Raw genomic sequence first — 15,326 nt, 5'->3', positions numbered from 1 at the left:
TAAGAGTTATAGACAGAGAACTTTCGTCTCAGTACGACAATTCCACACTTGCAACAAACTAGTAATTTAATAAAAAATAAATTCAAACTTGAGGGAAACAAAATGTGACATCTGTATTCAAACCAAATTCTCAGAATCTCAAGCTATACACGGCGTTTACAAGTAAATGCACCATCCCCAAATCTTAAAGGGAATGTATCTTTTTATTCAGTTATGTTAAAAGTATTTGCTGAAATAAAATATCTTCTCTCGTCCGTTTTTATTTTATTTTCTATTCTATTTTCTTTACACGAGAACAGTTTCAGAAAAAAACAACAAAAACTAGTCGTCACAGGGCCAATATAGACGTTCGTGTGAAAAAAACTTTAATAGGATCGGTCACTTGTTTATTAATGCCCGATCTCCTTCTACAATGTCAATTTTGTTCCCAAACGTTTATTATTTCAAAAGTTCTGACCTTTTTTCTAAATATGCTAATGAGCCTGTACTTGACAAATGGGTGGTATCTCTTGGTTTTCTCTGTGGGCGGTGTTATATTTTGTCTGTATGACACTGTCCAATCAGCATCATACAGCTTCTCCCCCTTACCTGCCCTGCGTGATCTCAGTTTCAATTGCGAGATCACACTGTGTTGTCAATTCCGGCCACAGGTCCTTCAACACAGCGACTTGTTGCAAATTAGGTAAACTTTATTTGCAAAAAACACTTTTAAATTACACCCCTTGGTGTGCCTGTGCCAAAGACAGCTGCCTCTTCTGCATATCCCTAAACCCACTACAATATGCATTAGATTAGCAACATATTAACACAGGACTTGTTTGCAAATTTTCCACACAGAAAAAAATCTTCATTCAATGTTAAAAGAGTTTTCGGAAACAGTCCCTGCAATTACATCTTTTAGTCTATATACGTGTTGTTTTGATTTGTTTATCTATCGTCCATAGCCTTTAATTTAATGAACATGGATAAGAGCTTATGGATAATACATATTTTATCATAGCATTTTAATAGACCATAATCAATTGAAAGTGACAGGTTTGGTTGTGTAATAAAGAGATGTACTTTTTTTTAGGAAAGAGATTTACTTTCGATTAAATTAAAATAATCATACAATAATAAACCAATTCTGTTCCACTACAGCCAAGGGGGGGGGGGGGGGGACGAAAAAAAACAACGGGATCTCAATTGTTGCAATCAAATTCAAGCTAGAGGCTTTAAACCTTTCAGGAAGGCAGCAAATTATTCACACAGATATCTTTATAAGGATAGTAAATCTATAGAGCTACGACTAGTATACAGCTGGGCTTCAGTTCTTTAGCTGCAAGTTACAGTACATGAACAGTTGGGTTAATCAAATTAAATTAATTAATAGCCACAAGGCAATCTGTGATGTGCATGTCATTTCCATAATAGTCATAATATCCCTAATGTACAGATAATGTGCTTCACCCTATGGTCCTAGAGTTCATCACGAGCAACGGGAAATGCACATAACAAATCAGCACAGTATGGGAGGCTGTAAAAAGAAAAATAAGTTATATTACCAAAACTCCTCTAATTCCAATTCGACTGCCTGTAACGCGTTCAACTGCACAATAATAAAAACAGTTGAGAGTTTATCGTTTACATGCTGGCAACAAATCTTAGAACAAAAACTTAAAAGGGTTCTGGGAAAGAGACAGCCCTGTCTATGAAGACTAGAACCACCACCTCCATTGGAGAGCAAGATGGAAGTTGTAAGTCAACTACATGCTAAACTCGAGTCTGTTTTTAGTAAGCAGCTAAAATCAGAAGTTCACGTCATATCCGTTTTTAATATAAATCTTGTGATCATTTTAGGGTTAAAATAATGTATTTCTAGGGCTGGTCAACTCATTAAAAAAAAAAAAGAAATTCAGCGCAGATAACCAACGTCATCTTGTGCATTTATTATTTTTTTCTTTTCTTTTCCCGGTTTCAACTCTATCTCCTTCGTCAGGACGCAAATACAGTTGAATTTAATAGTAGAGCAGGTAGCCATTATGTCCCTGCTCTACCATCCACTATGTAACGCAGCAGCTTACGGCTCGGTGCAGACAGGTGCGATGACATCACTGGGGCGCACCTGTCTGTACCAAGCCGTATTACAGAGGTTCTGATCATACCACCCACAAATAGCACACTGTTCATACATAAATCCACTGACCGTTCCGGTTATTTTCATTCCTCTCCTCTGCTTACAGAAAACATTTTTGAAGGTGCCTGGTCTGTTCTGAAAAATAATCCGCAAGGTAACTGAAGTGTTCGTGATGCTGCTGAAAGCCACGAGTACCATATCGTCCAATAACCACGTACTTCAGCGGTTCAGTAAGTTGCTGTGGGCTGTAAAAAACACAAGGTAGGAAACTATTTCTTAACATGAATGTAGCGGTAAAAAGTATAAAGTTTGCCTTTTTTCAACTTAAATCAAATACTCATTCGGCAATCAGTTGGTTGTCAGGTTCTTTAAATGTTAGCAATCGTACATATTATCAAGATCGAGCGATATAAAAATCCTGTACCAATATTATATTATCCACATTAAAACTATACTATTAGCTTATATATAGTCCCAGTATTGACAAAATAGGCAACGTTAAAGGTGTATTTCTGTTTGCTTTAAGGTTTATAAGGGCCTGTTCACATCAGCGTTGCCCTTCCGTTGAAGGGGCTCTGTCTGAGGTTTCCATCGGGTTAACTCCTCTATGGAAAGGCAAACTGAAAACCTTAGATTCCGTTTGCATCACCAATGATCTCAATGGTGACGGAAACGTGAACGGGTTCCGTTGTCTTGACGGAATCCATAGCGCAGTCGACTTGTGAATCGGTCTTAAAAATCGATCGTGAAAAAACTATATCACACACGTTCGTCTAAATAAATCTTGGGTTTTATGCCTTATGTTTGATATATACGCCGGGTAAGCTCCTGATATCTACGTTAAACGTAGGCTGTGACGAATACGTAACAGTGGCATCCGTCACCACAGTGTATAATGGTATACGTTTAATATATACGTCATGTCGCTCATGACCCTGTTCACGACGTATGGGTTAAACAAATACCATTAGAGTCTATGGCTGACGGATGTCACCGTTCAAAAAAAACATGCCAACTGTAGACTAATATGGTATCTGTTTCACGTATACAGCAAGTCATCAAAAGCTATTGAAAAGCCCATGACATATAAATTAAATATATACCTGTGATGTATGCCAAATAGTGGCATACGTACGTCACCCTGAGGGTCAATGCACACAATGCGTATTATGTGCGGTTTTGCGCACGGCAAAACCGCAGCGTAATTCAGTACCAGCATAGTCAATGAGATTCTAGGAAATCTGATGTGCACACTGCGGTATTTTTCTGCACGTATTTTTCCAGAGGTGCAGATTTTAAAGCCTGCATCATGTCAATTTATCTTGCTTTTCCGCTTGCGAATTGTATATGCCTAGTGCTGAGGAAAATCGCACCAAAATCTGCAGCATGAAAACATGCCGAAAAACGCATCAAAATGTAAACGTTTTTGCCTGCGAATTTCCTGCGTATTGCTGCGGTTTTGGTACATATTTTCCACAGCAAAACACGCAACGTGTGCATGTAGCATTAGGTTTCCATGATGTTAATAAAAACCCTGTTTTGGAGAGATACTAAGGCTATGTTCACACGGAGTATTTTGGGGGAGGAATATCTGCCTCAAAATTCCGTTTGGAACTTTGAGACAGATATTCCTCTCCCTGCACGCCGATTTTCGCTGCAATTATCGCGCCGTTTTTCGCCCGCGGCCATTGAGCGCCGCGGGCATAAAACAGCGAGATATACGCTTTCTCCTGCCTCCCATTGAAGTCAATGGGAGGTCAGAGGCGGAAGCGCCCGAAGATAGGGCATGTCGCTTCTTTTTCCCGCGAGGCAGTTTTACTGCTCGCGGGAAAAAGACGCCGACGCCTCCCATTGAAATCAATGGGAGGCGTTCTCGGGCCGTTTCTGCCGAGTTTTGCGACGCGGTTTCCGCGTCAAAAAACTCGGCAAAATACCCCGTGTGAAAGGCTTCACTGGAGAGAGCATCCCATATAATTATATATATATTTAAAGATGAATCAACTCTATTGCCATTGCATTACAATGATTTACATCAAATTTTACATTTTCGGGGATAATAGTATCTAGCAATGTACTATAGTTTGAGGAATCAAATATAAAACCATTGATAGACTTAGAACTAAAATGGGGGTTTGGAAACATCTTTTACGCTCACTAAGTGGACGAGCGGCGCTTAAAAAAATCTGATTTCTCAACCTGTATTAAGATGTAAAGGTTCTGGAAAACTCTTTACTCATCCCGGTAACTTGTCATTTCATTCACTAACTATTGCAAAAAATGCACAATTTTAATGTGGGCATGTTTGGAATGCTAAACCCCAGCTGCATAACGACATAATGGTGGTTTAGTGGCTCCGAACCTAGTGACAGGTTCCATGACTGCCGTCTATTAGACTTTATTTACTAGAAACTAGCCAATCACTATTGTTTTTGTAGTCTAGTTTTAGCAATAATAGAGTTATATTTTATTTATTGTTAATAATAAATATTGTAACATGTTTACATCCGTTTTCATACCTTTTGTATGCCTTAGGCTCTGTTCACATCTGCATTGGGGTCCCATTCTGACGCTCCGTCGAAGCTTTCCGTCAGAACGGGACCCTGAGCAGACACAAACGGACACCGACGGAAACCAGAAGTTTCCGTTTCCATCACCATTGATTTCAATGGTGACGGATACGATGCCCAGGGTTTCCGTTTGTCTCTTTTGTGCACCGGATCCGTTTGTTTTGCCGAAAGCAAAACGACGGTTCTTGTGCACAAAAGAGACGAATGGACACCGCATCCGTCACCATTGAAATCAATGATGATGGAAACGGAAACTTCTGGTTTCCGTCGGTGTCCGTTTGCGTCTGCTCAGGGTCCCGTTCTGACGGAAAGCTCCAATGGAACGTCAGAACGGGACCCCAACGCAGATGTGAACAGAGCCTTAGGTTCTGTTATCTGTGTCGTGGCTTCGGTTTATAAACGGACACCAAAATGAAGTGCCAGATCTGTCACACGACGGAAACCAGCGGCGCCCTGCGGACCACATTGGCTGATAATGGGGTCTGTCGGGTACCACGATCTGTCCATGGTTTGGACGGACTCTGCGACCCTGGAACCTCCAACGCAGATGTGAACATAGTCTTAATGTTTCTAATAAACAAAACTAATGCAAGTTTCAACTCAAAGACATGTGCTGGTAGGGCGCCTCAGTACTCCAATATAGGAAGGAGAGGCGTTTTGGCATTATCTAAACTCCCTCATAAAGACAATCAGATTTCAACAGCAGATTACACTGTACATTAATATATTATTACATTACAATTCTACTTAGAAATAAAGCTGCCGTCCATTTCTTTGGCTTTATAGCTATTTTTGTTTCATCCAGTCCTTAATTTCAGCAGCGACCTTTAATAAGTATAAAAAATAATGGCTATGAAACAGCTCTATAAATTAAGGCTAATTCCAGTGTGGCCTAGATATTACTACTAATGCAGATGCTGCAAAGAGCTTCCTACAATCTGATGGGCTTCTATAACTGAATGTCAGTGCACTGTGAAGTCTGATAGATTAAAAATTAATGGTCCTTACCAAAAAGATATCTACAGATGAGATTTTGGCAAAGAGCTGTCAAGCATTCTCAGCTTTCCCATTTATTACTGCCCTTCTTGCACTAGAGGGTATTTTGTAAATGTATTTATCATTCACATTATGCAGCAGCAGTGGGCCGGCAGGGTAAGCTCATTCACTAATGAAGCGCACATCCACCGTACACGCATGCCATGAGATTCAGACATATAGTCCAAGCACATATTCCAAATGATTCATCTTAATGGGAAAATCACTTTAGAAATGACTAGCACATTGCATATCTCATTTACTGTGAAAAGAAAACAATTTATTTCTGCTTCATCATGTAATCATTAAGAATTGGGTCAGCTTGTATGTGACCCTGGGATTTATCCTGGTTCTTATTTAATGCATTGCACAGTCTCCAATCCAATCTGCATTATGAAACTCTGGTCTAACCAGCTTTGTGCAGTGATCACCTTATATTCTATAGATAAATCCACAAAGGTTTATGTAGAAGTATATGTATCATATCAGAATTTTTACATTAGTCATCCAACCACTACAACATGATTTGATAGTTGCATGCTTGTAGGACATGCTGGTCGTCGTAGTTTCATAGTAGCTGGAGAGCCACCGGTTGGATACGACTGCTTTAGACAATCAAATGAAAGCATCTACAATGTCAATTCTGCCACTTGGTTTCTATCTATTGCTCCTTTATCCCCTTATAAACAGTTTAGAAAAGTAGACAGTAGATGTAACAATTGAAAATCCACACCATATTTTAAAATGTTATTATATCATAATAAACAATATTTAAAGGCACTAAAATTTTGACTTTGAATGATAGAACATTGTCTTAACAGTCAGACCAGGTACAGAACTTAAAGAGGTTGTCCTATGAAGACAGTTCCTGTCCATATAACATACTAGGACATATGCACACCATAGAGGGCGCTACCCCGCTAAGGATCCCCTCTATGAGCCAGAAGAGAGAGCCGCTCTAAGTGGGTTCGATTCATTGGAAGCAAACCCATGTATAACTACTCCTGTTCTCAGATACAAGTGGATACAATTCATATTCAGTCTAGACCGGAGGTCTCAAACTCGTCCGGTTGTATGGGTCTCACATTGAAAAAATTTGAAGTTGACAGGCCGCATTACTTTCAAATTTGATACAATACAAAATTATTTATCAATTAGTTATTTGAACTACTATAACAATACTACATTACTACAACAATACGACATTTCTCTTATAACAATACTACATTACTATAAACTACACTACAATAACAATACTACATTACTATAATACTACATTACAATAATACTGCATTACTACGATAACAATACTACATTACTATAACGCTACTACTGTACTATACTAATACTACATTACTATACCATAGACCGTGACGTCAGCGGAACCTCCTGGACCGGAATGTGGTGTCCGGGGCAACACCAGAGCCGGAGTTCCACAGCAGAGCAGAGCACTAGTATAAGCTCTGCTCCAGAACTCTAGGGAAGTCCCTGACATCACTGTCCATATAAACCCAGAGCCGGAGACCCAGGCAGAGCACTACTAGCCTGGAACTCCAGCTCTGCTCCTGACATCACCGTCCATATACGGACAGTGATGTCAAGGGCTTCCCTAGATCCGGAGTCTCGGAGCAGAGCCGCTTCTAGCGCTCTGCCTGGGACTCCTGCTATGCTTCTGACATCACTGTCCATACATGGACATTGATATCAGGGGCTTCCCCAGGGCGCGAGTCGCGGAGCCAGAGTAAAGCCGCTTCTAGCACTTGGACGCTCCTCCTTCGGCCTGCTCTCTCTTCTCCCGAGGGAGCTACGGTGCCCCATAGGGCGCAGATGACAGCCTAAGAGGCCGAATGCGGCCCGCGTGTTTGAGACCCCTGGTCTAGACCATACTCTGTGAGCTAAACACATCAGCAGCAGCACAATTCTCTCTGGAAGTTTGCTACAATGTACTGTATCTGTCTGAACTCCAGCCTGTTTAGCTCACAGAGCATTGCCTGCACTGAATAAGATTATATTAACTTCTCAGCATCAGGGCTACTTACCTAGGGGATTGCTGCATCTAAATGTCAACATGAATGTTCTCAATTACTCATAGCAAACAAAAATCTTGAAATTGGTGAGCAATTGAAACACTATGGGGGCAGAATTAATAAATTTAAGACAGTGTAAACTTAAGGTCCTCTTACACCAGCCAATTTTGGCCGATGCAACGAGCGGCGATCAACGAGACAGCTCGTTGATCGGCGCTCATTTGCTCCTGTCACAAAGATCTATGTATGGGGGCGAGCACTCGTTACTCCGATCGCTCGTCCCCATACATTATCATCATGTCGGCAGCGTGTCTCCCTGTTTGCACAGGAAGATGTGCTGCCGGCAATGATAATATTTAACTTTTTTAAAACTATAAGATCAGCAGATGAAAGAGTCTATGAACGCTCGTCTGCCCGATAATTGGCCAGTGTAAAAGGGCCTTTACACAAGTCAGCTCGAAATTGCACAAAATGTATTACAGTGGTGTATGCGGTTTGATAAATTTGGTGGGACCGGCTATACACTTTTGTCCTTCTTATACCACTTTTGATTTGGTTTATTTTGCAGCAGAAATTAAGCCAGATCTTTGGCGCATTTTAAGCCACACTTCCTTTCCGGAATTACTATTTTTTCTAGAGAGAGGTGCAAACATCTCTTCTAACATTAAATGTGCCAAATTGCGGCAAAATGTGGTGCTTTTTTTTTTGACACGTTGCAGGCGCATACACATTGGTAAATCTAACTCTATAAGTCTATTAGAAAGTTGTAGATCTTAGTTTAGATAGTGATTATTTATATTTACATAAAACCTCATTAACTCTATGAATATGCAGGGGCTTGAAACTCTGTCAGAAAAATGGAATTCTGACCATGCAAAAACATATAATGAAATTGCCACAGAACATTGGATATTGAGAATTTTATTAAGCAGTTTATATAAAAGGAAAATACTCAAACCCCTTACTACTTGCTCATAGTCCAATGTTGTGTGCATGATTTGGGTGGTCCTGGGTCTTGGCTTTGCTACGCCGTACAGCGTGGTTGGATAAGCTAATATTGGTATTGAAATATGTTATAAGATGGTAATTTATACTATCGAATAAGGTAATTGGAGCGTTACTTCTTCATTGCCTGTCATTTCTACTGTCTCTGCTCTATTTTGCTCACAGCAGTCACAGTTTCTATGTTCTTTGCTCTTTATTCTTTCATCTTTGAATATGTTACTTCGCATCTAGTGTGATCATTACTATGTATACTGTTATACTTTTTCAAAAACTTTTAATAAAAATTTCAAGTTGTAAAAAAAATAAAAATAAAAATACTCAACATGAGTATTTCATTAAATGACACCTTATAGAGCCTTCACCTATACATCAGGCTTCGTTCACATCTGCGTCAGGGCTCCGTCTGAGCTTCCCGTCAGAGGAACCCATGAACGGAACCCTAACTGAAACAAACAGAAACCGTAGGTCCGTTTTCAATGGCGACGGGTCCGGTCCAAAACCCTTGCACAACGGAAACAGAAACCATTTGCACCGGATCTGTCACCATTGAAATAAAAGGTGATGCAAACGAAAACCCATGGTTTCCGTTCAGTCAGGGTACCTACCGTTCATGGGTTCCCCTGACGGAAAGTTCAGACGGCACCCCTAAACAGAGCCCTGACGCAGATGTGAACGAAGCATTAATACAGTTAACGTTACAGCTATTCCCTGATACATCTATTGCTGAAACACGTATTTTCCAAACATAAGATTTTGCAAATGGTTATCGTGACAAAATTCTCCAGTGTTGGCCTAATGGTACCAGCAATGGAATACAGGTGCCATTTATATAGCTCTATATTCGGTCAGTATAGAGAAAATAGAAGCGCTGGCATGATGGTCATCAGATGCAAGGCAGCTTTATCAATTGCACAAATGGTTTCTGCTTTGAATTTGGCAATTATGTACTATGTGACATTATTTAGATAGAACACATAATAACTTTCCAAAATGAGTTGGCACGTGATAAATCTATACAAGTAACAATACAGTAGCAATACAACAAATAAGAACATTGACATTTTAGTGATATCTGCTTAAAAAGCTGGTAATCAAGTCTACAATATCATCGGGTTTCAAACAGGAATTCGGTAAAAGGAATTGAAAATTAAACCTTGCCAACGATACAAAAGAAACATTAAAAGTATGACCTAAATATATGAAAATGCAATACATTAAAAGATTAGGAAATAGAGACGTCCCAATGTTTACGCAATGATTATCGTTGGCTAGTGTTACAAAAAGTTTAATAAATTGACCTTAAAGGAATTTATCACCTGGAATTACATGAACGCCGACTGACATTGAGGATAAAATAACCCCAATCCTCAAACCAGTACAGTACATCTACTATACAAGTTCCATGACAGGAATTAACGGGTCACTAGGGAAATCTTAATTGGTCTGTTCAATACTATGGTCATCACTTCTAAGTGTGTAAATAGAGCAGCTACCAAGAGGCCTACAGATATCACCACCACTTACAGAACATACAAAGAACGAAGCGAATCCTTGGGGAAAAAAATATATTTGATGTTGAAACCTTCATCTAGTTCTCTCTCCAAGAGCAAATATTCTCTCAATGCCACAAAGAAAGCCAATTATCTCGCTTAACCTTGAAATTAATAATGGCCCTCCCACAGGGGCTTATGAGAATGCTTTCTATTGAAAAAATGTAACATTAAGAAGGTCAAAAAGAAAAATGTAACCTGAAAGCTCCGTCTCTTTAAACTAACGACCATTGCAGCACTGAGATACTGACAATGAGAGAACTGCTGTGGGTCCAGATATGATCCAATACACAAGTAGTAAACATATATATATATATATATATATATATATATATATATATATATATATATATGTGTGTATCACAATGCAAGCTGAAACTAAACAAAAAGTAGCCTTGTTTGAGAAGTGAGCGGATTTCCGTAGATGGATTCTGGAACGATACCACAGTTCTCTTTGAATATTGAAATATTGAATATATATACAAATATTATGCCACCATACATATGCGTTACATTTAGGTCTATTCCGTTGCATACGTCTGCCATTGACTAGTGCTAGACTTGGAAGATTACCAATTCTTTCACCATTAGATAACAGGATTTTAAGCTCCAAGCTTTAAGAGATAGAAGAAAAAAAAAAAGTTCCATGCTTGATTTAGATCCAATGACCTTCTACAGGTGTTTCTGTCCTTTCACTGTGCGACAGCTCAACGAGTGCGAAAGGATGTGTAGAGGTCATGTAGGCCGGCCTCCTGTGATGATGTTTCATCCCAGGAGACCGCTGCAGTCTGTGATTGGCCGCAGCAGCAGTCACATCAGATTAAGTAATCTCAGGAGGTCGGCCCTCTGATGTCATCCAGGCAAGCCTCCTGGGATGACGTTTCATCCCATGTGACCGCCGCTACAGCCTGTGACGTCAACCCTGGAGGCCGAAACAAAGACTTCGGGGTAAGTACAAGATTTTCTTTTCCTCTGAGTTGCGTTTTGAGGCGGAATCGCTGCGAACCCGCCGCAAATAACCCAACAACTGCTATTTGTTGTAGGATTTCCCTCTCCATTGAATTCAATGGGAAAGACAACAAATAAGCAGCGTTTACGCAAATACAATTGACACGAGGTGGAATAAAATTCCACACCGCATGTCAATTTCTGACAATTCTTTCTGCTCAGTATTTATCCAGCGTGCGGGTGAGATTTGTTCTCTCATCCACTTTGCTGCTACTGTATTATGTTTTTAATTTTCCACAACGGAAAACCCCCAGTATTTATGCAACGTGTGAACTAACCCTATATAACCAGAAGATTCTTTATGAGAAAGGTAATTAAAGGGGTATCCCATCAGGGACATTTATGACATATCCACAGGATATGTCATAAATGTCAGATGGATGCGGGTCCCATCTCTGAGACCCGCACTAATCTCTAGAACGCACCTATCTCTAGAACCCCGTTCTACCTTTGTGTGTTCCTGCTGACGCTTGCGATTTACCTAACTGGCATTCACTTCTATGGGGCTTACGGAAACAGAATAGCTCAGCGAGCAAAGCTGTTTTCTTCTTGTATGGTCTGAAATCACAAGCGTCAGTGGGAACACAGAAAGCTGGAACGGGGTTTAAGGGGCTCAGTTTTAGAGATAGGTGCGGGTCCCAGAGGTGGGACATGCGTCTGACATTTATGGCATATCCTGCGGATATGCCAAAAATTTCCCTGATGGGAAAACCCCTTCAAGTGCACCAGAGATAAGACCGCAAACCACTAAATGATAAAATGTCTAATATTTTCTTAAAGAGGCTGTCACCAGATTTTGCAACCCCTATCTGCTATTGCAGCAGATAGGCGCTGCAATGTAGATTACAGTAACGTTTTTATTTTTAAAAAACGAGCATTTTTGGCCAAGTTATGACCATTTTTGTAGTTATGCTAATGAGGCTTGCAAAAGTACAACTGGGCGTGTTGAAAAGTAAAAGTACAACTGGGCGTGTATTATGTGCGTACATCGGGGCGTTTTTACTACTTTTACTAGCTGGGCTTTCTGACGAGAAGTATCATCCACTTCTCTTCAGAACGCCCAGCTTCTGGCAGTGCAGACACAGCGTGTTCTCGAGAGATCACACTGTGACGTCACTTCCCCAGGTCCTGCATCGTGTCAGACGAGCGAGGACACATCGGCACCAGAGGCTACAGATGATTCTGCAGCAGCATCGGCGTTTGCAGGTAAATCGATGTAGCTACTTACCTGCAAACGCTGATGCTGCTGCAGAATCAACTGTAGCCTCTGGTGCCGATGTGGCCGACACGATGCAGGACCTGTGAGTGACGTCACAGATCTGCACTGCCAGAAGCTGGGCGTTCTGAAGAGAAGTGGATGATACTTCTCATCAGAACGCCCAGCTAGTAAAAGTAGTAAACACGCCCCGATGTACGCACATAATACACGCCCAGTTGTACTTTTACTTTTCAACACGCCCAGTTGTACTTTTGCAAGCCTCATTTGCATAAATACAAAAATGGCCATAACTTGGCCAAAAATGCTAGTTTTTTAAAAATAAAAACGTTACTGTAATCTACATTGCAGCGCCGATCACAGGCAATAGCAGATAGGGGCTGCAAAATCTGGTGACAGAGCCTCTTTAAGTGAATGAATATTGAAAACATAAAGTGTTGTGCTAAAAGGTTACATAATATTTAGTAAGACATAAAAATCTGGAGCTTGAAAGACTTTAGCTACACCTGATATTCCCCAACTTACTGCTGTTGGAGTAAATCAGTTGGTTTAAATCTGACATTTATACCAAAAACGTCAGCTCTCAGTGACTCCCGCTATCCAGTTAGACAGCTGCGAGCATTGATCTATCTATTATAAGACAATTAAATATTGTACAGAATTTAACCGCAGAGATGGATGATGATTAAAATAGGCTTTACGCTGAATTACATGGATTTGAAGCTATATGGGAAAAATTGCAAAAGGGCACGGTTCTCAAGCATCATTCACAAAGGAATCAATCCTAGCGGAAGCTGGCACTGCTCGGAATGGAGAAAGGCCTTGTGGGTCACCTCAGGCCGCGCTGCCTGAAATTTCAACAGAGCAGTAAGCCTATCATAAGAAAAGAGAGAAGCTTCCAAATAACGGTGAACTGGACAGAAAAAAAAATTATTTCATGAAAACATAAAATTTGTTGAGATTTTTAAAAAGTACCCCTGACTTCCACATCAGTTTTCATAATTTAACCTTTGTCATTTAAAGAATCAAAAACAATTTTATTTTTCAGTCTACATAACTTTTCATCACAAGTTGTACCTTTAGGGCTAGTTCACACAGCGGATTTGCGTGGCGGGTCCCACCGCAAAACTATTCCTGCCGACAGCAGGAATACTCCTCCATCCCTGCCCGAATATCGAGCAGGAAGCTTCTTTTTTCCGCTAGATGAAAATCATCTAGCGGGAAAAAGAAGCGCCCGACTCCCATTGAAATTAATGGGAGGTGGAACTTTGCGGCAGAATCCGCTAGCAAAATTTCTCTGTGTGAACATACCCTTAAAAAAAAGGAGAATTCAGAAGTACAAACATTTTTATTATAAGGAAAAGTGAAGAAAATAAAAACAGATAAAGACTTGACAAATTCGTTGTGAACTATTGACAATGTTTTCGTTTATTTTCCAGGAGTTGCGCTGAAAACTTCATTATTCATTTCTGTCAAAAAGCAACAGAAACCTGACAGACTGGAGACTAGTGTCAGTGTGAACGGAGCCTAAATATGTTGTTAAATTTATTATACCTAAATTAGACTAAAATAAATGAATGATAAAACTGTCCTTATGTTAGCACGTTCAATGAATAACAATATAATAATTGAGAAGCTAATTTAAAAGGTGATAATCAATTTGGCTACACTTCTTGTCACTTTTGCAAATATAGCTGGCACAAGAAAAATCTCTTTGTAAGTAAATAAAATATAGCAACCCAACTTTGGCAGCTGCTCAACTTCCTGATTTACTAACATATGACCAATTTTATGATTGGGGGACATAGAAGTTTATCTGCCAAAATAAAATAAAAAATCATTAAATTAAATCCCAAAAAAACCTAACATTAAAAATGCATCAAAAATGCAGAGTGAACCAAGCCTTAAAAAAATAAATAAAAAAAATCTTGAGGAGGAGATGGGGTTACTGCATGCAAATGTGTCCGCTAGTTTGTGACAGGACACAAATTAACTACTGCCTTTTATTTTACTACATAAACCACTGGAAATCGCTCCAAAAAGTTTGGAGTTGAAGGGATGAACATAGGAATCATTGCAGAAAAGCCAAGAACCGCATTACAAACCCTTTTCCTTAGCTTATTTGCTTGTTGGGTAAAGCCATCCCATTCCCAGCATTGTAAAATGTTGATTATCTCTCCTAGCCCTATTTCTGACTTAACCATCATGACCTCCTTGGATAGCGGCTGCCCACTGCCTACAGATTTATTTTATTGTTGGTGAAGCAGGACAATTACAGCTACATTTAGTATTCTTTTCTCTATTCAGCTATATTGTACATTCTTCAGTGTCATTCAGCACTAGACTGTACAGCACACCCATCTGTTATGCACAGACCCGCTACTATTGCATTTTATAGCTATCCTTAGGGTATCAATCCATTTTGGTTTGCTATACTTAGCAACAAATGGAATGATTGGCCTAGTTATCTAGAAATACAGCAGAGTAGCTTGTATACAAGATAGAATGTGTCTATAAAACTTCTAATATTTTCAATACACTATAAGCATTTACTTGCTAAGCAAATCAGACAGCAGCTAGAAAGTTATTAACCTATTGTAGTCGTTCAATTCAGGATAAAACAAAGACTTTGGAGCGGAACCTCTTACCTACTTGAACTTATTACTTATCGGATGCAGTTTTTAAGAATGCTACCAAAGAGAGATCTCCAACAAGAGCCAATGCGACCTTTTGAAAATGTAGTCTGACTCCTGCTGTGATCACTGAGGCAGGCAAAGGGCCTTGCTCTACTACACTAGTATT

The 15,326-nt window shown here is 39.8% G+C and overlaps 1 protein-coding gene across 4 annotated transcripts in view; it reads right to left on the bottom strand.

Annotated features, from left to right (window-relative positions):
• The window catches only part of LOC142662411 (uncharacterized), a 180,644-nt gene that overhangs the window by 87,144 nt on the left and 78,174 nt on the right, over positions 1 to 15,326 (bottom strand). For all 4 annotated transcript variants that reach the window (XM_075840627.1, XM_075840625.1, XM_075840629.1 and 1 more), the window contains one exon: positions 2,186 to 2,361. In XM_075840627.1, the coding sequence (XP_075696742.1) occupies positions 2,186 to 2,314 (129 nt within the window). In that variant the 5' untranslated portion in view covers positions 2,315 to 2,361. The remainder of the gene's footprint in view (positions 1 to 2,185; positions 2,362 to 15,326) is intronic.

Source organism: Rhinoderma darwinii, chromosome 10, assembly GCF_050947455.1.
Source record: "Rhinoderma darwinii isolate aRhiDar2 chromosome 10, aRhiDar2.hap1, whole genome shotgun sequence".
NCBI classification, from domain to species: domain Eukaryota; kingdom Metazoa; phylum Chordata; class Amphibia; order Anura; family Rhinodermatidae; genus Rhinoderma; species Rhinoderma darwinii.
The sequence above is the reverse complement of the archived record's forward strand: the minus strand, read 5'-3'. Positions and strand labels throughout refer to the sequence as shown.